At 38.3% G+C, this 23,779-nt stretch overlaps 1 protein-coding gene across 12 annotated transcripts in view; it reads right to left on the bottom strand.

Moving 5' to 3' along the window:
* The window catches only part of MAP2K5 (mitogen-activated protein kinase kinase 5), a 262,303-nt gene that overhangs the window by 214,170 nt on the left and 24,354 nt on the right, over window positions 1-23,779 (bottom strand). For all 12 annotated transcript variants that reach the window (XR_014060033.1, XR_014060035.1, XR_014060034.1 and 9 more), the window contains exons 4-6: window positions 8,679-8,748; window positions 4,275-4,315; window positions 3,185-3,252 (exon numbers count right to left, since the gene is read on the bottom strand). Coding sequence is in view for 9 of the 12 variants with exons in the window: in XM_081511849.1 (XP_081367975.1) it covers window positions 3,185-3,252; window positions 4,275-4,315; window positions 8,679-8,748 (179 nt within the window). In the remaining 3 variants the exon portion in view is untranslated. The remainder of the gene's footprint in view (window positions 1-3,184; window positions 3,253-4,274; window positions 4,316-8,678; window positions 8,749-23,779) is intronic.

Genomic DNA, 23,779 nt, shown 5'->3' with positions numbered 1-23,779 from the left:
CATCAGCAAAGCTGGAGCATCAACTGGAAGGGGTAGGGGGAGTGGCAGGCCAGGGGGCTAGAGTGGGCAGGGGACCCAAACGTGGGAGTCCATGGCTTACCTGCTGTGGAAGCTACAGTTGGTACTAAAGGCTACATGGATCAGTAAAGTGGGGAATGAAGGGCTCAAAACACCCATTGGCAAGATCACGCTGGCTGCAACATGAAGGAGGTACTGCAGTGGGGAGCTATTAGAAGGCTGTAGCAATGATCGAGGGAGCCTGATCTACCTTTGCAGAAACCGAGATGCTGGCAAGCAGACAGACTTCACAGTGATTCAGAAGGCAGAACTACAAATGTAGGGACTGATTGGATGTGGGGCTAAGGGAGACACAGGAAGCAGTGAAGGATGCCTGGCAGGTCATCTAAGAGTTTGCATCCAGGTGGATGTGGGAGAATTTACTGAGACAGGAAATGTAGGAGAAGTCTGTTTGGCAGGAAGATGACTGGTAGATGCATCACCTAGAAGAGGGAACAGCCCTGTTTTGAGAGCTAAACTCAGTCTTTACAAGTGGGTACTAAAAGGACACAAAGCTCAGCTCATGAAAAAGAATGTTCTGAGACATGGCTACATGAACATAAAACAGGTACCTCAGCCAGTAAAGGGTGTTATTGCCACAGGGATGTTTAGGAAATGCCTGGATGACCATTTGGCAAGGAGAGGGGAGTCAGGAACCCAAGGAGGGCTGGATTAGATGGGGGCCTCTCCTTCTCCTGCTCCACACCACAGGCAAGAGTCTTCTGTAAACACAGTGCTGGCCATGGTGCTCTCCTGCTGAAAGATCTAACGGCTTGCCAATACACTGAGAGGAAAACTCAAACACCAGGCCCCACCTGATCCGGCTCCTGTCATCTTCTTTTCTCCTATCACTCGTACTGCTCTCCCCACCTCTTCATGCCCTCCCCCAGCCCAGCAGGCCTCCCGTGTTCCAGCCTAACTGGCCTCCTTCCAAACACATAGAGCTCTTTTACCACCCCCAGTCCTTCACTGATGCTCTCCCGCCCCTCTGAAATGCCCTCCTCTGGCTCTGGATGTGGCTAGGTCCTTCTCATCCTTCAGGCCGAAATGGAATGTCATCGCCCCCTCCCACTCCTGACACCCAGTTCAAATCTAAACACATGACTGCCCAGAGTGCTTTCACTTTAAAATCTGCTTGTTTTCTTCCTAACAATGATTGTAAAGTATAATTATTTGCATACTGTAGGGTGGTCTTATATTCCTATTAGCATACTTCAGAGGATAAGGACCACAGTGTATTCCTAGTGGGTAGAACAACATCAGATAACTAGGAGGCATTCAATAAATACTTTTGATTAGTTACCAACATGGCACAGAACATGGCCAACCTAGGGTGGTACATTAAAATCACCTGTAGGACTTCTTCAACTACACTCCTTCCATAACAAAAATCTCTTTTGGAGCAAACTACCATTACTATCTGGGAAGTTGTCATATCCCTAAAGGAAGATGCTGCAACACAGGGTTGAGAACCACTAGATCAGACAGTCTCTTTCCAACTCAAAGATTATATAATACTTTGTGAATATAAATGATAGTCTTTAAAAAGCCAAGCTAATTCACTTCGGTTTTGGTTAAAACCAAATCTGAGAGAACTGAAAATTTACCCTACTGCTTTTCTGTCTTATCATCTTTCTCAGCTTCATCCAGCTTTTTATACCATGATGAACTTTGACCTAAAACACCAGGAAAAATCCTTGTTTTCACTCAAGGCTCATAGTCTGTTGGAACATCATTTTTCCTAGAAGTAGTGGTAAAGATTAAAGGCCCTGCCCTCTTTGAGTGGACTGTAATAAGTGACCCTCAGTCCCCATGCCTCTACTCGGTGGGCCATGGCTCACGTGCCCAGCAAGCAAGAAGAGAGAGGCTGCAGAGCATTGCTGAGCAGGGCCAAGCACTTGGATGAAGACTAAAAGACCTACCCCTCAGGACCAGGAGACAGATGATGCACTGGTGAAAAACCAGTGGATGTATTTTAACACAGAATAAATTGTTTAAAGAGGAAACACACTTTAAGAGTAGTGTGTTCACAGCAGGAAAGCTGTGGGTAAGATCTACTGACGCTGTAAAAAAACAACCAAGGGAGTGACTTTCGGGGAGAGGACAGGAGAGCAAAGAAAGAGTCAAGAGGAGAGACTTTACCTGCAGTAAAGCCCAGCTGCAAAAGAACCAAGATCTGAGTGGAGGGGGTAAGGAGGGGCATGGAAGGGAAAGTAGAAGCCTAAGCTACATCTCAGCAGATGAGGGCTTTGTCAACACTGAGTACTGCCCTAAACACAGGAAGACCAGGGCACACAATGGAAGGGTGATCTGGCTCAGTGATGACTTCTTAGTCACCAGCGTGAATATAAACACACAGAGCAACCACCTTCAAGTGTCATCTTCAAGCACAATAAGAGGATGTCTGCCAGAGGAATAAAAATAAGATGTCTTCCAGCGGAATAACTGAATGTATAACAAACAAGACCTAGATTTCTTTCAGCTTAAGCAGGTCAGTCTACTTGAGAACCTTCATCTTCTAGAAATAAGTTCTCAGGCCTGTGAGAAGAACACTTTGAAGAGGCTCAAGTCTTGAGTATCCATCCCAGTCTGGGACAACATCAGAATGAATTAATGAAAACCGTCTTCCTTCTAAAATACCTCAATTTCTTATATAACCAAAGGTACAAAAATCAACAACATGGCTGGTCAATTTAAATTTCACTACTTTACTCTTTCCTTGTCTGTTTCTGGGGAAGCTGTCAGTGGAACATCATACTACCAAAAGATGGACAAGCAAGACAAAAATAGTAAGTATTATACAACCTACAAACCAGATCATCGGAGCATGAAACAGTCAAAGACACTGAGTAATTTTCTGGTTCTGTATAATCTGGAGACTGAAGGAAAATCACTCCACAGACCAAAACTAACAGTTCAACTTGTTTAATTTTATCTTTCTCTATGAGGTCCTTTCTTTTCAGTCAATACCAAAACTAGGGTTACTTAACCAGTCAGATTTCTTCTTAGCCACAGACACACTTTTGTGGTCTTATGGAAAAGAGGTGTCATCCCACAAGCCTCTTCCCCACCCTCAGCTCTGTAGATAATCATGCTTAAGGGGACATTTTACTTGGCATGCTCTCACCTATTGCTTGGAAGTGAATCTGAGACTGCTGGGCTGCTGTGTTGAGAGGGTCCAGCCCGGGTATTCACCTACAAGTAAAGAAAGAATCTCGATCAGTCTGTGTTCTAAGGACACAGTTCTAATTAACCTATAATTTGCCATAAATTTCTCATTTCACTATGAAGGTTAATTAGCTTGTTGCTAGACCGACCCATGGTTGGAGTCTATTCGGTATATAGGTTACAAAAAATGTACAACCTGCATATTACATAATACTTTGCTTCTGCCATTATTCAAATATTTAAATAGTGCTGAACAAAAAGGAGAGATAAATGGGAAATTTTCAATTCACTGTCTAGAACTGAATTCAATTCTAGAGAAGAAATTCGGTTCACTGTTTCTTTTTGTTTCATATAAAAAACTATGTGTTCAAAAAAGTATATTAAGAATACATCCAAGGGCCAATAGCAAATCTCACATTATCATATCCCTCCAGCTCTAAAACCAGGCAGAATGTTGCAGAATGTCTCTTATTCACTGAAAAATGAGGTCTAAATAAGTAATTATAAAATGCTTGAGTCTAATACAATAGCTAGTTTTTCTTTTAAATGTAAAGCCTTAAGCAGAAATCTAGAATTTAAAATACGCAGAACAATGAAAGGACATTAAATAGATATATGTTTCCAGCATAAACATGTCAAAAGAAGAGGGGGGTATTCTGTGTGCAATATGCTTATGTGCTTAATTAATCACTGAAATGAAGTCTATATTTTCACTCAAACAAATCTTTGTGGAGATCAGTAGCCAGGATCATCCTGAAAAAACAGACCAACAAAACAATCCCAAAAATAAAAAGGTTTTTAAAAATTCAGGATCAAATCCCCTATATATATGTGTGTCTGTGTGTGTGTGTATATATATATACACACACACACAGACACATATTGAACAAATACTACAGATGACTCCCCCTCCACATCCCATTTAAAAAAAAAAAAAAGGATCGCTTGTCAGAGCTTGAGAAAGTGCAGTTTTATTTGACATTTCAATAAGTGGAACACAGCATTACAAATCCATCTAACTTTACTGAAACAATTATTGAAATTCGTACCTTCAGGCCATGTATGTTCCGTTCCCCAGGAGGCTTGCAGGCTGAAACAGTAATTGACTAAATTGTAGAACACATCAGGGCCATTTACAAATTTGCTCAAAATGAATCGTTTAAAAAGAAATGAGGGTGACACCAAAATTAGCAGAGAGAAATGATTGAAAAGTGGCTCCCAAGACCCAAAGTGGGAATTATGAACCAGGGTTTTTAACTTGCAGGAGTGAGCATTTATAAATGCAAAGAGCTTTCTGACACCGCCTCATATAAATTCCAATTTCTGCTTAAAACATATAAAAATCATGTTAACTGAGCTAAAATGATTAGATTCCTTTTATAATTCAAATTTCTGCAATCTTTCCTCACTCTATTACATTGTATATCTGCTATCACTTGTTCTACAATGAAAATAGCTAGGGTTTTTGGAGGGGAGAGGGAGGAGGGTCTTTTAACACCAAAAAGATTGCTAGAGAGTCTATGAAATAGTCAAGTTTGAATACTAGTTTGCAAAGCAATAAGTAGTCAAATTTGCTAAAGTACAGAGATATCATTAATTTTGTCACATTTCTTGTAAATCTTGACATTTATTAATATTTAAGTCTAAAGATAAAGCAGTACCAGGAAAAATAACATTAATTTCTCTACATCATCTTGAGTTACAGATTAGTACAACACTTTTCCAATTCAGTAAATGCTTCTTCATCAAATGTTAAAAAAATAAAGAGCTTCATGCCCATGTTATAGGCTGCTTCCATCTGAAAACTACAGTGTCCTACACATTATATGTTAAGGGGCCGTCAATTTTGATTGATTGTTTGGGGAAGGATGAATCTGTTTTTTTTTTTGCTCCTTTCTCAGATGTACATGTATTTTCCTCTGTTTCTGACAAGAAATAGAGCTGTTAAATAAGAAGATGATGTAGGTAATAATTACAAAGCACATCAGTTGCTTTAGTTTTATATATTTTAAGCATATTCAAATTTACTATGTTATTTTCCTTAAAAAAATCTAAACCTCAATAAAGCATTTTTATTTGTTTTTTGAAAATACATTAAAATTAAGACTCCAAATCCTCTTTCCTTAAAATGGAAATTAACTTTTTGAACAAAACAACAGTCACATACACTTGATGCCTGGTCCTTTAGGGACCATTAATAGTTCCTAAGAAAACACTTCAGAGCATTTCCTCTGAAGTACCAGTGCATCTATAAACTTCATTTAGTAAGGAAGTGACTAACTAAGGAATTAGAGATAGGCATCAACTCTTATCTGGTACCTTAACATCTGCCTCACTCCCCAATTGGCTTCTTAAATGTTTATAACTGGAAATCTAAACAGTATTCAAAAAATACAGTAACCTTAATTTTCTAAAACTGTAGAGTCAGAAGTTACTGTAAAACCAGTGAATATTCATGCTTATTAATAGTTAACATATCTTTTAACTACAAAGAGCACTCAGTCCTGAGCAGGGAAGTTACTATCCAACACAATTGTGCCACTTGGAATGAGAAGACCTGTTGTTAGAACAGAATCATTTTCTCCTGTACTGATTTGCTCAGTCTAGTGATTTTTTATAACATGGGGCCTGAGAGCCTCTCACCAACTCAGTAGACCCAGGTAACATACCCAATGTCTACACTCTTAACTGTAAAAATTTCCATAAACACCAAATTCATGTAAATCTAATATAAAATTTTATATACATTTAATTTATATGCTGCTGCTGCTAAGTTGCTTCAGTCATGTCCGACTCTGTGCAACCCCGTGGACGGCAGCCCACCAGGCTCCCCTGTCCCTGGGATTCTCCAGGCAAGAACACTGGAGTGGGTCGCCATTTCCTTCTCCAATGCATGAAAGTGAGAAGTGAAAGTAAAGTCGCTCAGTCGTGTCCGACTCTTCATGACTCCATGGACTGCAGCCTACCAGGCTCCTCCGTCCATGGGATTTTCCAGGCAAGAGTACTGGAGTGGGGTGCCACTGCCTTCTCCGTAATTTATATAAAATTATATAAAAATAAAATTGTATAAAATCTATACTTTATGTAGATAAAGATGCAAAAAAAAGTAGAAAACTAAAAAGAGCTATATAACAGTATATACAAAACCACAGAGACAGGGAGACTGAGTCTCATAATTTAAAAAACTTAAATGTGGCGTGGAAGAACTATATTTAATAATGTATTGGAGGCTAATAGATTCTGCTCATTGAAGCCTAATTCTGTTAACTGGGGACTAATAGCCTAAGATAGACAACAACAGCAGCAGATTCTGTGCTAGGACCACATGTAACACTCATATCCAACATATTTTCTTTTAAGAATCTCCTCCCTACAACATACTTTTCTCCACACTCCTATCAAGTCCTCCAAACTACCCCCATACAAACTCTACTAATAGTTTATCCTGTATAAGAGCAAACAGCCCTTCTACTTTAAGCAAATTACAACTTAAACAAAATTCTTATTCAAAGTGTACATTAACCACTTAAAAACTGTGTGTCTCTACAGTTACTTAGTGGGCTTCCCTGGTGGCTCAGATGGTAAACAACCTGCTTGCAAAGCAAGAGACCAGGGTTCAATACCTGGTTGGGGAAGATCCCCTGGAGAAGGGGATGGCAACCCACTCCAGTATTCTTGCCTGGAGAATTCCATGGACAGAGGAGCCTGGCAGGCTACAGTCCATGGTATCGGAAAGAGTTGGACACGATTGGGCGACTAATTAACTAGAGTTAATTAATGTCTCTGGACCTAAATATTCTCAACTATAACATGAAAGCAACAATAGGCAGGACTTTTGAGAGAACTAGAAATGGTAACACACAAAGCAATATTAGTGCTTGAACAGAGAAGATATCTAAAAATGGCTGTTATTATCATGGGAGGGGCACAATGGTACGGACAGGGAAACTGACAGGGACTGTTCACAAGATAAAAGAAAACACAGAGAACTGGAAAGATCCTGGACGAAGAGAAGTCAACATTATGGGGAAAAGAAATGCAGACCCAAGGCACTGGAATTATAATAATCTAGGATACAGTACTAGGATTTGCTGCAAGAGAGCTATAGAGTTATAAAGCAGGAAAGCAATTAATGGAAATTATTTCAGCCAGTAAAAAAAAAAAATATTCCTCACGGAAAAACAATTCTGAAATTTCCCCAAATTCTCTTGTCTCGTTTAGAAATAATTTGCATCCTGTTATTGGCCTAATACAGAGAAATGGCAACTTTTTTTTTCTCATTTTTTTTTTCAAGTGTTAGTCTTCAGGTACATCAGAACTGAATTAATCATAATTGTTTCAGACACGTTATCAATGGCCAAGTTTTATTTGCTTACTTAGCTCTTCAATAAGTTATTATAAATACTTTACTAAATACTCCTAAGCTGGCTGCCCACCTTAATGGTAGAAGAATAGCATTACTCTTGAACCCAGACCTTCTCATGGGCTGGCTGAGCCAGCTGCCTTTGGAGACTTCATCAGTGCAAATAGCAGTCTACTGGTTAACTGAGCCATTTAAACTTCAGAGAGTTACAGGTAATGAAAGTCTAGATGCCTAATTGGAAAACTCATACCATCATTATTTGTACAGTATCAGTTAACGAAGGTAAGTTTAACTTTTAATTATTTCAATTAAGTTACTTCTAGAAGACTCAGAGAAATTTTCTTATCTGTTTCATCAGTTAGAAAACACAGATTTCCAAGTAGGGCAATGTATAACGGGTGAAGACTTAATGGTTTATATAATTAAATTGTTCTTTTTCACCATTATTCAAACTTTGAGGAAACATTTACATACAGTTGAGCAATCATATCTGTTACAAGGCTAGTACTATCAAACCTAAAGGGAAAAACAAATGATTTGACTCACCAAGACTCACTCTCATCAGCTCTTATTTTTTGAGACTTAACAATCAAATTCCTACTTAGGAGGATTTTCAATTATTTAGAAGATGTAACCCCCCAAAAGTCAAGCACCAAACATTCCACCAAAATATCTCTCCTAAAACCCCCTAGTAAATCATGGCTTCTACACTAGCTGAAAGCTTTCTCCTTAATAGCAGCTCTGGCTACCATCATGAGCCACAATTTATAAATATCCAAAATTAAAGTCATTCATTTTCCTTGGTTTAGAAACCATGTGGACCCCCAAAGAGTTCTTTAAACCAATGTAAGTATGCACTTCAAAAACAAAAAACAATCTAGTTAGTTTAATTTACTCTAGTAAATTAGATATTTTATCTGCCATAACTATAATATAGCCTGCAATCCCCATGGTAATGAATACTTCTTTTGTTTTTTCAAATTAAGAGCTAAACATCATGTTATGTGCATTTAAACCTTTGGAAAACATAACTGTTGATGAAACAGTTTGTTGAAATAATCATTGTTGATTAGAATTTGTTCAACATTACCTCTTGGAAATATCTGCAGAGGCTCTATTAACTGTCCATTTACTTGCTGTTCCATTATTGTAGAATAATACTGCAAAGAGATTATAGAAAGAGATTACTCAGTAATGTATGAACATTGGAACAGACACTTATGGGTTGTTTAATTCACAGTACTTTTGTAAATTGCTGGTATATACATATCAGCCTAGAGAATTCTTTTTCTCTATTTGCACATCAAACTAACTATAGTGGATACTCAGAACTGAAAGTCCAGGATAGTGTTATCCTTCACGTTGTCTTTAAGAGTAAAAATGGCTGATTAAGACTTTAGGTTAGTATCTGATCTCTAGAAATGTTTTGAAAATGATATATATTAAAAATGACACAAAGTATTTTAGTAGAAATTTCTCAAATTGCCTTTTGTTCTTTTTCCCTGGACTTTACAAAGCAAAATGGAGATGCCTCATATTCAGTTTGGACCTATATCCCAGTTAGTTAATCAAACATTATTCATATTTGTATATAAAATGTACAGACAATGGAAATCAAAATCACAGAGACTGTGTAACAAGCAAACAAGATATGACCCATCGAAAGATAACAGGATTAACATGATAAAAAGGTAGCCCAATTTCAAGCAAGCATAACTTTCATGCTTTTATCTTCTAAATAGTTTAGTATAGATCAAATTTCACTTTAAAAATTTGAGCATGAAAAATAAAGTTCCAAACTCAAAAAGCTTTCATATACCATCATAAACAAGTTCATTCAGTAGGCTGTATTATGGTCTGCTCCTATTTTCCTTAATATGCTAATTGGTGAGCATATTTCCACCTAACTTGGAAATGGCTTCTGTGCCCTGACTTCTTTCAACACTTGACAAACAACAAAATGATGTTCTTGGTGGAAAATATCAACAATGAAAACCACTGATTTTGTGTTTCAAGGGACTGTCAAAGAGCAGAACTCCCCTTTTGTACTTGTTTCTATATTAAAAACAAATGCAGGGACTTCCCTGGTGGTCCATCTGCCTTCCAATGCAAAAGACTCAGGTTCAATTCCAGGTCGGGGAACTAAGACCCCACATGCTGTGGGGCAACTAAGCCCACACCACAACTACTGAATCCGTGTACCTCAACTAGAGAGAAGCCTGTGTGTTGCCATGGAGAGTCCACATGCTGCAACTAAGACTTGATGCAGCCAAAAATAAGTAAATGATATTTTTAAAAAGCACATGCATATTTTCTTTTTAACTACCACATTTCCAGAAAATTTCTCTTTGATAATCATTATTTGTTGACATTCTTAAAAGTTTCTTTTTAAAAAACATGTATATATATCTTCTTATTGCTTTTATGTACATTAAAATTATCACATGATCGAGTTTATTTTTCCCTTAGAAATAAAAGGGAGTTACAAAATTCCATATGATCTTTACAATCACAAGTTAACAAGTCTAAGAATCTTCACCCTAAAAACAAAGTGAAAGTGGATTTTTGATGGCTATGGACTGATAGAAGGATACCCTGCCTTCTGAGAGCTTTCAAACCATAAAGGAAACTGATCCTTTCCCTCTATGATGTAAAAGTGTATATATATACAGCATAAACATGTGACACACTCTCTGGAATACATACTAAAGCAAACATCTTTCAGTAAACTATATTCCTTAAAATCACAGAAATATAGTGCTCGCCATTACTCAAACAGTGATGACAAGTAAATGAAATATCAATCATGTAGGCTGTCAACCTTATGGGACAGCAATAACTGTTAACAAGTAGTCTGGAAAAATTGTCCGAAAATGACTTGTCCTCAGCACACAAGTATTTGAGGCTTCCGTGGAAAATTAAGATGCCAGTGGCTATTTGGAACATTGCTCAGGTATTCTTTTTAATGGGAAATTTGCTGGTTATTGATCCACGGCATGTACCCTCTTGCTTCTGGAAGGCTGCAAGCAACTTTCCAATCAGTAGCTGTCAAAAAAATTACTGCCTTTTTATACTGATACAAGACAACAGCAGTGGTGGTGTTCTCCTATACTTAATGCTTTTCTTTAATTAACTGCTATGTACAATAGGTCAGTAATTTCAGTTACTACTTGACCACAGTCCTAGAAATCAAAACAAATAAAATATCCTTATGCTTTATCTAACAAATTAATTATAGAGTTGTCTGAAACTGGTGCTTGGGGTCAAGTTTGAAAACAAATAACCTCACATGTAAAGGGTCAGAACAGGTGCAAGGTATTTTTTTCCTACTATAAAACCTTGCATGCATGAAATTGACCTGTTTTCCAACTTTATTTATTTACCTCACAAAATATATAAATAAAAATGGTTTCCCTTTCATTTCCGAGCTGTGCCAAATCAACTGGCAAGTAACACATACTTTTATAATCATTGTAGGAATTTTTTTAGCAATCTATAAACATCTCCTTGTACACTGATTAAAACAGTCACAGTAATGATATTAAGCATGCCACTTGACTGTTTCTTCAAAGTAAGTGGTTAGGATTTGTTTTTTGTTTTCTACAATTCTCCCAAATCCAAGGAATGTTTTCTCCTGCTAAAATACAGGGTTTGACCTGTGTTCATATTAACACAGAATCTTGTGTTCCACACACCAAAGTAATTCACGTTCAAGGACAAACTATAAAGGGTAGTAAGTAAACTCATGGCATGGGCCCACTCTAGGCAACTGACCCCTCAGGAGCAGGCCTGCTGATGGCTGCGTGGCTGCCAAGGAGGCTCAGAGCTTAGGCCACTGCTCACATGGCATTCCTTAACGGAAAAGGATAAAATGTGGGCCATGCACAGTACCTCCTGGCACGGAGCAGTCCTGATGAGCTGCAAGGCCTGTGCTGCCCAGAGAGATGAGCAAGGCATTGAGAAGAGGTAGAGACTCAAGCCCTGGGGTCTCAGCACTGGCCACTTTCAACTGATGACCTCAATGAGGAAATGCTCATGGTGTCTCAGTTTACTCAGCTGTAAAATGAAGGTGGTATGTACCCACAGGATTACTGTGAGACTCACATGAGAAGATATGAGAGCACTTAACAAGTTATAAAGCAAGTTCCCTTTAGATCTTCATCCTCTCTCAGGGTTTTATATATTTTCCCTTTAGAGGGATTCTTTCCCATTTTGTTCTAAATAGTGATAAAATAAGCAATAATGACAAAGACTAGGTTTGTACTAGATAAAATGAAAAGACAACCAACCAAAAACAAAAATCTAAATCTTTTACACCAAGGTATTTATTAATGATATGGTTTAGACTGAAAAGTAACAAAGTGATCATAACATTAATAGAGCTATAATTTGAAGTTATCCAAAAAGCTTTCTTAGCTCAACCTCTATTATCCTATCTGGCTTTCATTACCCCTAACACAAAGCCTGGCACATAGTAGGTGTCTGATACATACTGACTGAAATGGAGTCCGATACCAATTCTGCCATTTATTAATCTGCACAGCCTTTAGGAGGTCATTTAACCTCACTGAACCTTAGTTTTCTCTGAATGAGAGTAAAGATAGCTTCTCTATTATATAGGGTTACTGTGAAGCTCAAAATTAAACTGCAGCAATAGAATTAGTGAAGGCATTTGTAAACGGTAATGATTAGTAGTTGAGAGATTTAAAAGTGAACCTCCTAATAGTGAAACAATATTAAGCACAGCACTTTCTAAGTAGAAGTGTTCCAGGATTCAAAGAAACAAAAACGATGTGTATGAAAAGTACAAAAGACTGCATTCATCCTGAACACGTCAGCAACAGTTATAAAACGTTGTTTTCTCTGGTATCCCCTGTAGAATCTGTTACATGCAGTAATTGCAGCAATAATCAATAAGCTAACTGAGTAAAAGATTAATCAGTTTTGTGATTGCTAATGGAATCTCCAGTACCAGACTCAGATTAGTTTCAAAGTCCCTCTGAGATGTTCTTCAAAATTCTTAAACAATTTTAATAAGGACGTGACAAAGTTTAGCGTAGTTATCCAAAAATCTAATTAATTTGAAACAGAGGGCCAGACTCAACAAGGGGATAACAAGTACAATTTTTGGCTTTGTTCTGTTTGCAAGTTTATCATACAGTATTCCTATTTGTTATGAACCTAATTCTAATTCTAACAGTGTAATCCAATCAATAATTACAACACTTTTTTCTTCGTGGAAATCTGCCACATAAAAACTTGAGTTCCAAAACAACACAATTTAATTTTACAAGGCACAAGTCCTCTGTTGAAAGGAGAGAAAACAAACAGACAGCAAGAGAGATACACCCAGAAAGAACTCTCACTCACTGAATACCCACTGTGTGTTAGGCTCAATACTAATATGAGCCCCTCAACCCCCCTGCCAAGTTTATGATTAACTTCTCCATCCACAACTTTATTCCCTTTCTTGTCCCACCTCTGTTCCCCTCAGTATTAAGGAGTATCAAAAAAACAGGTGGGATTGAAACTTAAGTAAGACTCTTCAGGGCCCTCCGGGGTTCAAAAGCCCCTCCGTGTCCTGTTTCTTGTTGTAGAAAAAGGCTTTAGTCTCCTAGGCTTCCCCGAGTTCCAAAGAGCAGATTCAAGGAGTAAACTATCAGGACAACAGAATCACAGGCCTGCTAGTTCCTCCTGAAGGGATGTTGTTAACAATCTGATGCATATCTGTGTTCTATAGAAACTATTATATAGGGTTACTGTGAAGCTCAAAATTAAACTGCAGCAATAGATTAGTGAAGGCATTTGCAAACTGTAATGATTAGTAGTTGAGAGATTTAAAAGTGAACAGGTGGAGGATGGTGACTACTTGCTGACCACAAGCACTGGACCGCAGACTGGTTGGAACCAGAAGGCTGAGATTCCTGAAACCTTACCCTGTAACCTCACCTCCAAGCAATCAGAAGAAGGTCCATGAGCTGATCAACTTCCTATGACCCCCACCCCTCACACTGTCTTTAAAAACCCCAACCTGAAAGCCATGGAGGAGTTTAGGTCTTGGGACCATGAGCTGCCCATTCTCCTGGCTTGGCGCCTGGCAAGTAAACCTTCACTTCACTACAAATGCCCACTGTCAAGGGCATTCTGTACCTCATGCACATGAGTCCTTGCTTGGTAACAATACTAGATATTTACATTTATTTATCTAATTTCTCACAACCCTATCTATTCTAGGAATATCATCACACCTATTTGACAAGTGTAGCAAACGATTTATCAGTCAACCAAGAAAAATACTCCTTTCATTCTAGTCCATGCGCCCAGAACATAAAATGTTTGTTTGCTAGTTGAGAGTCAAAAGGTAAGTTATTCTCATTTATGACTAAGGATGCTAACTGTTTGTCATGCAGTGCAAATGAAATACCATATTTTATTGCCATCAATTTACTATGGTGTTTTGTATTTTGGTTGTGTACTAAAATATAATCGTTTTTTTTTTTTTTTTTTTAAAGATAAGCTATTTCCTATTTCTCATACCTCAAAAGATTTAACTAAAGCAGGCTACTGGGTGGACTGCTGAGCTGGTGGAGAGCCTGGCTTCTTCACTGTCACCTGTGCGAGTGAAGTGATGTCACCTGACCTTTCAGGGACCAGGGATGGTGGGAAGGTATTAATATAATGCAGATCCTTGTGCTGGCTGGTGACTTCTCTCTCTTCAGGGACTCTCCCACCCCTCCACATTTTCCTTCTGCCTCTCTTACCACAATGCTCAGTTTCCTGTAAGTGATTCTTTCCCCATTCCTCCTTTAAATGCTCAAGTTTCCCGTGGCTTTTCATCAACCTTCCTTTTTTAATTTTATCCTCTCCTTGAGTTAACTTCAGCCACTTCAAAGGTTTCAATTACCAGAGAGGAGTCATTGAGACTAATTAGGAGCTGATGAATCACAAACCTTTATTTCCAGCCCAGATTTCTCTCCTAAGATTTGGAACATACCCAATCGGTTGTCCAGAGGCCCCTCAAATTCAACAGGTCCCCACCTCTCCCACCTCCCTCATGGCCTAGGCCTGTCTTCCAACATATGGGTTCACCATCTGGATGAATGACATCACCATGACCTAGCTTCCCAAACCAGCTATCTGGGAATCCTCCAGGCCAATCCTTTCTTTCTTCCCCACATCTAATCAACCAGCATTCTTATTAACTCTACATTTTCCCCCCTGCTCATATCCTCAAGCTAGGGCCCTCCGTGATCGAGACTACCTGCCTTTGCAACCTCATCTCAACCCTCCCCGCACTGTCCACACCACACTGATCACAGGCAGTGCCTCCTGAAAGCACCAGGCATCCTTTCACCTGGGCCTTTAAACACACTATTCTCTCTCTTCAAAACACCCTTCCCAGTCCCCTTGTCCTTGCTACTCCACCTAGACACTATTCTCTTCAGAAAGCCTTATCTGTCTCCAAAGCTATATCAGGTGCTCCTTCTCTAAGCTGACAAACACCAAATGCTGAGGCATATGAGAGCACTGATCACTCTGCCTGGTAATTTTGAGTCTTCCCTGTCCTCCCACACAAAACACTCTTTCCTTTTTTCTTAACTTCCCTGACTGAACCATGAGCTCCCTGAAGGAGTGAACTATATGTTCACTGCACTTCTACCACCTAGCATAGGGCTTGGCTAGATACTTGGCATCCCATAAATATTTACTGTATGAAAAGCTGGCTGGAAGCTTCCCTGGTGGCTCAGTGGTAGAGAGTCTGCGTGCCAATGCAGGAGACACAGGTTCGATCTCTGATCTGAGAGGACCCCACATGCCACAGAGCAACTAAGCCCATACACCACACTATTGAGCCCGTACTCTAGAGCCCAGGAGCCATAACTACTAAGCTCCACGTGCTACAGCTACTGAGGCCCATGCCCCCTGGAGCCTGAGCCTGTGCTCTGCAACAAGAGAAGCCACCACAATAAGTCTCACACTGCAATGAAGAGTAGCCCACATTGCAGCTAGAGAAAGTCCACGTGTAGCAACAAAGACTCAGAACAAGCAAAACAAAAAACAAAACAAAACAAACAAAAAAAAAACTGGCTCTATGAATAAATGGGCAAATCAGTGAGTGATCTCAGTCCCAGCTCTACATTTACCAGCCGTGTGACCTTGAGAAAGGCAGGCAACTTGTTTGTGCCTCAGTATTCTCAGCTGTAAATATGAAAAAAATACCTGCCTTGCTCACCTCATAAAGGTGTCAGGAACATCACAATCATAGAAGCTGATACATAAGAAACATTTTTATAAAGTACTTGAAAAATATCTTAAAATAGGGCAACATATTACTATGAATCTCCCACTTCCAAGCAACAGTACATACAAGAAAAATGGCCATAACAATAGGGTGACACAGAAACCACTAAACAAGACTGCCAAAATCTTCAGACCAAGTACAGAGGTAGCATTTAACTAATTGTTTATCAAGGCTGAGTCAGAATGCCCTCAACTCCCCTCAATTAGTACAGTAGTATAAATAATAATACAAGTGGAAGGGTATTATAAGAAACATTGTTTCTCCATCTGGAAGTTCATCAAGGGCATGGACCATGTCTCATGTATTTTATTATGTCTTATCCCAGAGGTGTTAATCTGGTGTCTATATGGGCCTTGGGAGATCCTTGAAATTCCTGAACTTCTAGGTGAAATGCTGCACTGTGTGAATTTTCTGGGAAAAGAATAAACAACTTTCCTCACATTTTCAAAAAGACCTGTCTCCAAAAAAATCTAAGAAGCTAGTAGAGTATCTAGCCATAGAGTGTATAGCACTGTACCATATGCATAATGGCCACTCTGCATATGTTCAAGGGGAGAAGGCCAATAGGAAATAATACAGACATGATGACTACATATTCTCATTGGTTAGATCTTCTAACTTAGTGGCAAGTCTTACGTATCAACTCAAATCAAATTTATTTATCATTCTTCTATACATTTATAACAGAAAGGTTTCTAATCTCTCCTTAGCATGCCTTCTAACAGACATTATAAACAGTACAGTATGAGGATATACTTACAAAAAATAAGCATGCTGGCTTTTCCCTATTAATGATAAAATTTTTAAATTCCTGTTTTGTCAATACTGTAAGCATACCCCATTATATGTAGCTGAGTCAGTAATTACAGCAATAATCAATAAACTAACGAACTATTTGCAGTCCACAGTTATTTAATTTAGTTTTCCTAGTGAAGAACTCAACAATCTTAACTCTGGCAGATGGCTACAAATTCAATTACAACACTACTCAGCTATGTCATCAATTATACTTGCTTTCAATTATTTCTTATACTTTACATTTAAGAGGTATCCCTTCTATGATGCTCACCTCTTAAGAAGCACACAGCAGCTTAGTCAAAAATAACATATGAAGCTAATCTATTTTGAATACCAAATTAATAACTATCTTTATTACCTGGCTTCAATCCCTGAAAACTCATTTCCCCTGCCTTGAGGTGACTACAAGGCACACATGTTCTTTCTTAAATGACCCTAGACCAAGAGTCCACATATGGTCATGGATTGATTAGATGAAGAGAAAGAAAATCACAATGAAAAATCTTCCAGTGAAAGGTCAACAGGGAACAACTCTGGGGCCTCTTTATAGGTCAACGTTACCAGACAAATGTATTTATTAGTGATTTGAAAATGAAACAGACAGTAAGTTGGCCAAGTTTAATGGTAACACTATTTGTTTTGGACAGTAAAACTGTAAAGGATGTTAGGGAACTCCAGATGGTCTTAATAGGAATTGAGGTTTGGATAGCCAACAGCAGACAAAATTCAACTTGGCCAAGTTTCAGGTAATGTGTGTTGGCAGAAGTTTAAACTTGTATTCAGCGATGGGTCCAAAACCTGTGGGATCCTCTCAGCTGAGGCTTTACTAGTCACCACCATGGTTGGCTTGAGGCACTGTCTACACTGGCCTTTCACCTGATCTCTAAGTTGTAGCAATTCTGCCATACTTCCAAAGTAGGAGAAGTTTAAATAGCTTCAGGGAACCTACAATTTAAATAAAACAGGAGCATCAGGTCAAACAGATAGCAGGCCAAATAGGACATTCCCTTACAAGTAGACTACTTTATTTAGCCAGTTCCAATCGTGTTCAACAAAGATTCAGCCTACTGTTCAAATGTTAAAAAAATAAATGAAAAGGCAGTGAGGAATGAGTAAATAACATATAACAGAGAGACCTATATTAACAGAGACAACTTGTTCTAATTTCCAATTACAATTTACACCTTTTTGGACATATTATATTCATGAGTTGAAAATTTACTGAATTCCTCTAACTTTACTGTATTATAGCAAATTTATGTTCACTTTTCAAATATGTATAGAAAACACCCCTCTTGTTACCAGTAAAACTGGCCCTAAGAGAATGGGTTCATTAGGAGCTGCTAACAAGAGCCTAACGCCTTGGTTATGCCCCACAGCAACCTGACTGATAGAAGTCCATCATCTCCTTCCAGTCCACATCTCTCTGGAAGAGAAACTCCTACGATAACCCCTAAGAGCCTAATTGATGTCCTGCATTTTTCAGTCCCCTCATGTCAGCTGCCTCAACATAGGACCCCAGAGGACCCAAACTGTAGGTCATCCTGAGCCCTCCATAGAAAGGGAGCTGAACTAGGAGCACGGCCATATTAATGACAAAATATTGGTGGTTCAAAGCCCCAGAATACTCTGGTGCCACCTTGACTGAGGCCTGCTTATGCTGTCTCTTCCTTTGCTTCCATGAGCTACCTAATAATCTGATGCAAACTTCCATCTGCTTCTGCTTCTTGTTAGCAAAAATGTCCTGAGGTATTTTTCAAAGAGGAGCTAAATAAGGGGCCACTACATTCTTATCACTATTTCAAGGACATCCATATGTCCCAGATAACATAGAGAAGAGTTAAAATAATGTGCCTCTGAAAAAAAGTTTCATTCTTTGACTAGGATGAGAAATAAACACAAAAGTTTTACTTATAGCTTGGAGCATGACACTATTCCAATTAAAAAAAAAAACTAAATAATTTCCAACACCATTTGTTTGGGCTTCCCTGATAGCTCAGTTGGTAAAGAATCCACCTGCAATGCAGAAGACCCCAGCTTGATTCCTGGGTCAGGAAGATCCACTGGAGAAGGGATAGACTACCCACTCCAGTATTCTTAGGCTTCCCTTGTGACTCAGCTGATAAAGAATCTGCCTGCAATGCGGGAGACCTGGGTTTGATCCCTGGGTTGGGAAGGTCCTCTGGAGAAGGGAAAGGCTACCTACCCACTTCAGTATTCTGGCCTGGAGAATTCCATGGACTGTATAGTCCATGGCGTCGCAAAGTGTCATGCTCTAAGCTATAGAGCATGACTCTATTCCAATTTAAAAAATAAAAGCTAAATAATTTCCAACACCATCTATTTATTGCATTCAGTTTTCTTGTCTTGTTCTTTTCTCCGTTTCTCCACCCTACCAGGAGAGGATCGAGTATTACCAGTTGTTTGGATGGATCATGACAAACGAGGGGGCTAAAGACCAAGCTATTTTGCTGCATACAAAGTAAGCTGGACTGACTTAATGTGGAGCATGTTTAAAAGCACCATGTGGAAAAAAGCTTCCAATCTCTGCTCTCTGTAGAAAACTTCCTAATTGTAAAGGCCCTAAGGCTATTAAATGTTTAACAACTAACTGGGCAACACATCCTAAGGTAAAATTCAGCCCTGTAGGAAGCAAACTTCAAAAGCCCAGAGTATTTCTTTACAGTCCTTTTCAAACTCAGGTACACTCACATTCTACTACATAGCATTATTTTTTTGTTATCAGGAAAACAGTGGTATTTGCAAAGCTTCTTCTGTAGGATCTCAATAAATGCCAAAACAAAAACATCACTTAACCAGGAGTGAAGACTGGGAGTCCAGGACCTAGGTCTGTGCACAGGCCTTCCCATTTATTAGCAATATAACCTCAAACTGAATCTGATCTTGCTGGGCCTCAGTTTCCTTATCTGTAAAATGAGACAGTTGGACAAGACCACTAAGGGTTTCTTCCAACTCCACTTGAGCAACTATGATTTTTTTCTTTTTTTAAAAAATTTATTTTTTATTTGAAGCATATTGCTTTACAGAGTTGTGTTGGTTTCTGCCATACATCAACATGAATCAGCCATAGGTATACATATGTCCCTTCCTTCTTAAATCTCCCTCCCACCTCCCTCTCCATCCCACCCCTCTAGGGTACTCCAGAGTCCTGGTTTGAGTTCCCTGAGTCATGCAGCAAATTTCCATTGGCTATCTATTGAACAACTATGATTTCTGAGGCAATCTCCAAGTTATGCACTCTAGGATAAAGCGAATCATATCCCAATTTACAAGGTGCTACAGATGTCAAAGAGTATTCTCCCTCATGGCACCCAACATCTAACAAGGTACACTACAGTCAAGTATATCAAAGGGAATACTTACACTCCAATAATACACAATGTCTCTGTCATAATGGGAGGTATTACAGTTAAACCCATCCCATATTCTTCTGGCAATGTGGAGAAATGGTGTAAAGAGAGAGATTAGGCAAAACAAAGAAAATAATTCTTATTAATACTGTTTTCTACTCATATAAGCCTCTCAGTATCAAGAGAACTAGGTGTAATAAACCCTTTACTAGCCACAGGATTTAGCAGAAACAAATATGAGTCCATTTACAAAAGTAAGATGTACTGCTGAGTTCCTTGAAGAAAGGTCACCTAAAAGCAGAGGTTAACATTAAAATAATCCCCTCCTATAACTGAGTCTCAATGATAAATAAAGCTTATAATGAATCAAAAATAAGGGCCAGCACTGATGTTTCATGCTATAAGGAAATGAGATCAGCACTACGAGACAACAAATACAAAAAGATGGAAGGAGAAAAGCAGTAGACTATTGTCTATTCTTCTAGAAAATGAGAGAGGAAAACAAGAACAAAAAAAAAAATTCAAACTACTTTAAGGGAGTATTTAACAGGGTCCTTTAAATAATTAGCAATGATCAGGTATTTAGTTTTCAAGATATGTAGGTTGAGTGTATTTTTTTTTCTAATAAAGCATTTCAAATTCTAATTAAAAAAATACTTTATGGAGAAATTAAAAAGATACAATAGTGTCAGAGGAAAAGCCATGATCCCAGAAGTGGAATATTCTAACAACATAACTTACAAGAAACTACGCTATAAAAACAGATTGTTGATTAACACAAACTCATAACAAAACGCAGAGAGCGATCACAATGGTGCTGTAATAACACTTGGCTGCTGAATTCTCTCAATACATTAAATATCTCCTTGGAGACCAAATTACTTTACATTTTCTTAAAAGACAATTTATTATAGCTTTGTTTTCTTCTCATTATCTCTTAAAAATATATCTAATGAAGAAAAGAATACAACTTCTAAATAACACATAAAATGGTACTAATGTGTGACAACAGACTTTGGTTTAATGTGCTAGTTATTATTTAACAGCATACAACCTACTGTCATGACAAATCCTTACCACAATGCAACATTCTGTGTGTCACATGCATCAAAAACCACTGTATGCCATTATTACGGCACACATAAAATTAACAGCCTCGGGCAGCTAGCAATTTAAATAATTGATAAGTTTTCAATTAAAAAGGCAACATTTTCAGGTCTAATACAAAAATCTATTTAAGTTACTGATAAAAACTTATGCTTCTGTTGGCCCAAAGCCAGAAAATGCTTATATCCAAGGGGGGGAAAAATTCTGCAAGTTCCAACTCAGACACTGTAGCTTTTTTTTTAAAAAAGAATGATTAAAGGATTTATGGCAAAAATATGTCTAGTTTTGCTTTCCCCATATGGTTTTTAAAGAAATACTAAAGTGACTGCAAATTTATTGAATTCCACATGAAAAGCATAGCTTTTTTTTTTTTCAAACAGTAAATATATGGTCCCAAGTCCTGGAATCAAAATTTTTCAGAGCCAAACTGAATTTAAAAAATAAAAGGCCAATATAGGTTTTAATATCAGGTTTGCAACTGAAGACTATCAACCAAAATCTATTGTGAGGTTAAGTCCAAATTGTTCTCTTTATGGCAAAACTGTAACCCAAAGGAATTTCAACCATAAAAACCAAGACAGATCAAAATGGCAGCCAACCAATCTTGTTTGTGCTTTCTGAGACAGAGCTTCCTCTACTCTTTACTGTTTAATTGTTTATTCAGAACCTGACTCTACAGAAACAAAGAGTATTTGATGGTAGAGGCTGCCTCAAGAGATAAGAGCAAAAGGAAACCCAGTTAGGTTTTAAATAACTTAAAACCTGTTGTCTCTTTCAGGGATGTTTTCATTTTCATTTTAAAATAATCTGCTCCAACATTCACAATCTGTAGAGTGGCATGAGCTCTAACTTGGGGCCTCAGGTTCTTATCTATAAATATCAAGTGAATTAATGAGAAAACTCAGACCTGATCATCTAGACCCATTCTATGAACCACTGCTAGTTTACAGAAAAAAGTTTTCACCGTCCACAGCAAATGAACGAACGTAAGAAAAATGGAGTGAGTTTTACATAAAACTCTCCAAGGAATATAACCTTGACCAGTCAGTCTGGAATTTCCTGGTCATTGCTAGTGAGGTAATCCACCTGACAGACCCCTGCTGTCCCCCAGAGGAAGGTGACCTTGCCTGAAACCATCAGCTCTTGGCTAAAGTGACTTCCTTGTCCTGTCTCCTGCCTATACGTGTCTTTAGAGTGCCTTTCTATCTGCTGGATGGGATGTTACCCAATTCATGAATCATTATATAAAGCCAATAAGATCTTACAAAATGTACTCAGTTTTTTACAATTTTTAAAACTTTTAAATTTTTAAAATTAAAAAAAAAAAAGCTCATTTTTTTTTACACGTAGAAAGCTCCCAGTACTAATGTGCAAGAAGGTGGATGGGAGAGAAGCAGTAGGAAACAGTGAAGGAGCATGGGCCTTGGCACAAGGAGAAGCTGAACTTATAGTCCATATTCATACTCATATAGCTGTAAGACCTTGGGCATGTCTCTTAACCATAGCTCCCTCATCTGAAAGGTAGGGATGATAATATTTACTTTACAGAGTGATTATTAAAACCAAAGGAAACTAAATACCTTAAGCATCTAGTATAAAATGGGCACTTAGAAATGGAGATAATTATGACTATCACTATGATCATATGTATGAACACTTCTCAAAGAGCATAGTTTGTTAGATCTTCCCAAAAGTACATTTTTGAAAGCACAGTTTTGTGTGAGGTCATATCAGAGACATAATGAAAGTACATGGATGTCAGCAATGCTCTCTCTGCAGTGGATACATGTGAAAAAACTAGAACCCATCTGTGTGTGTGTTTTTTCTAAAAATAAGCATGTCACATTCTCAGGAGAGGTAGTTAATCTATCAATACTAGTGCTAGACCTTTCAGCAGACAATCCTACTCTGTCTTTCAAGGTACTGATGAGCCCTGCTCTAAATTCTCAGGGCACAAAGACTCTCAAATAAGTTAATGTGAAGTCAATGGGAAATTGACTTTTCCTACTCTGTGCTGGTCTGAATGCAACGCTCTGTTAACCATGCCATCCTTCTTGTTCTCTTTCCTCCTACCCTAAATCAAAACTATTGGTGGAAACCCGTACAGATATTTTACAGTTTTCATTACAATGAAACAATATCCTGGTTAAAAACCTACAGCCTAATCATTTGCTAAGACTAGACACTCACTGAAAAGCCAGGGCGCCAGTTCCATCAATTCCACCATAATACCACTTTGCATTTGTATAGAATTTTTAACTTTTCAAAGGGTTTCACATCTATTATCCCATTTGACCATTACAATGACCCTGTGCAGTAGAAAGAACAAGTATTATTATACAGTTGACAGATGAGGCAACTACTGCACAGAAAGGTTAAGTGTTTTGCCTAAGGCCAGGAAGCCAGAGAGGGGCAGTGGTCTCCTGACTTCCAGTCCAATGCTCTCTTCACCAGACCACTAGAGAAGGTTTTGTACACAGACTGCAAGCTCAGAAAAAATAAAATGAATTAAGAAAAAATAAAATGAAATAAGAGAAAAAAACAAACCAGGGCTCAGGGAAGCTATTTCTCTCCATAGTAGCTAAATTATTCAAGCTTAGTATTAAAGTTTTA

This window comes from Giraffa tippelskirchi, chromosome 7 (assembly GCF_054371585.1).
Source record: "Giraffa tippelskirchi isolate mGirTip1 chromosome 7, T2T-mGirTip1v1.2.pri, whole genome shotgun sequence".
Taxonomy (NCBI): Eukaryota; Metazoa; Chordata; class Mammalia; order Artiodactyla; family Giraffidae; genus Giraffa; species Giraffa tippelskirchi.
Note: the sequence above shows the minus strand (reverse complement) of the source record. Positions and strands in the feature narration are given on the sequence as shown.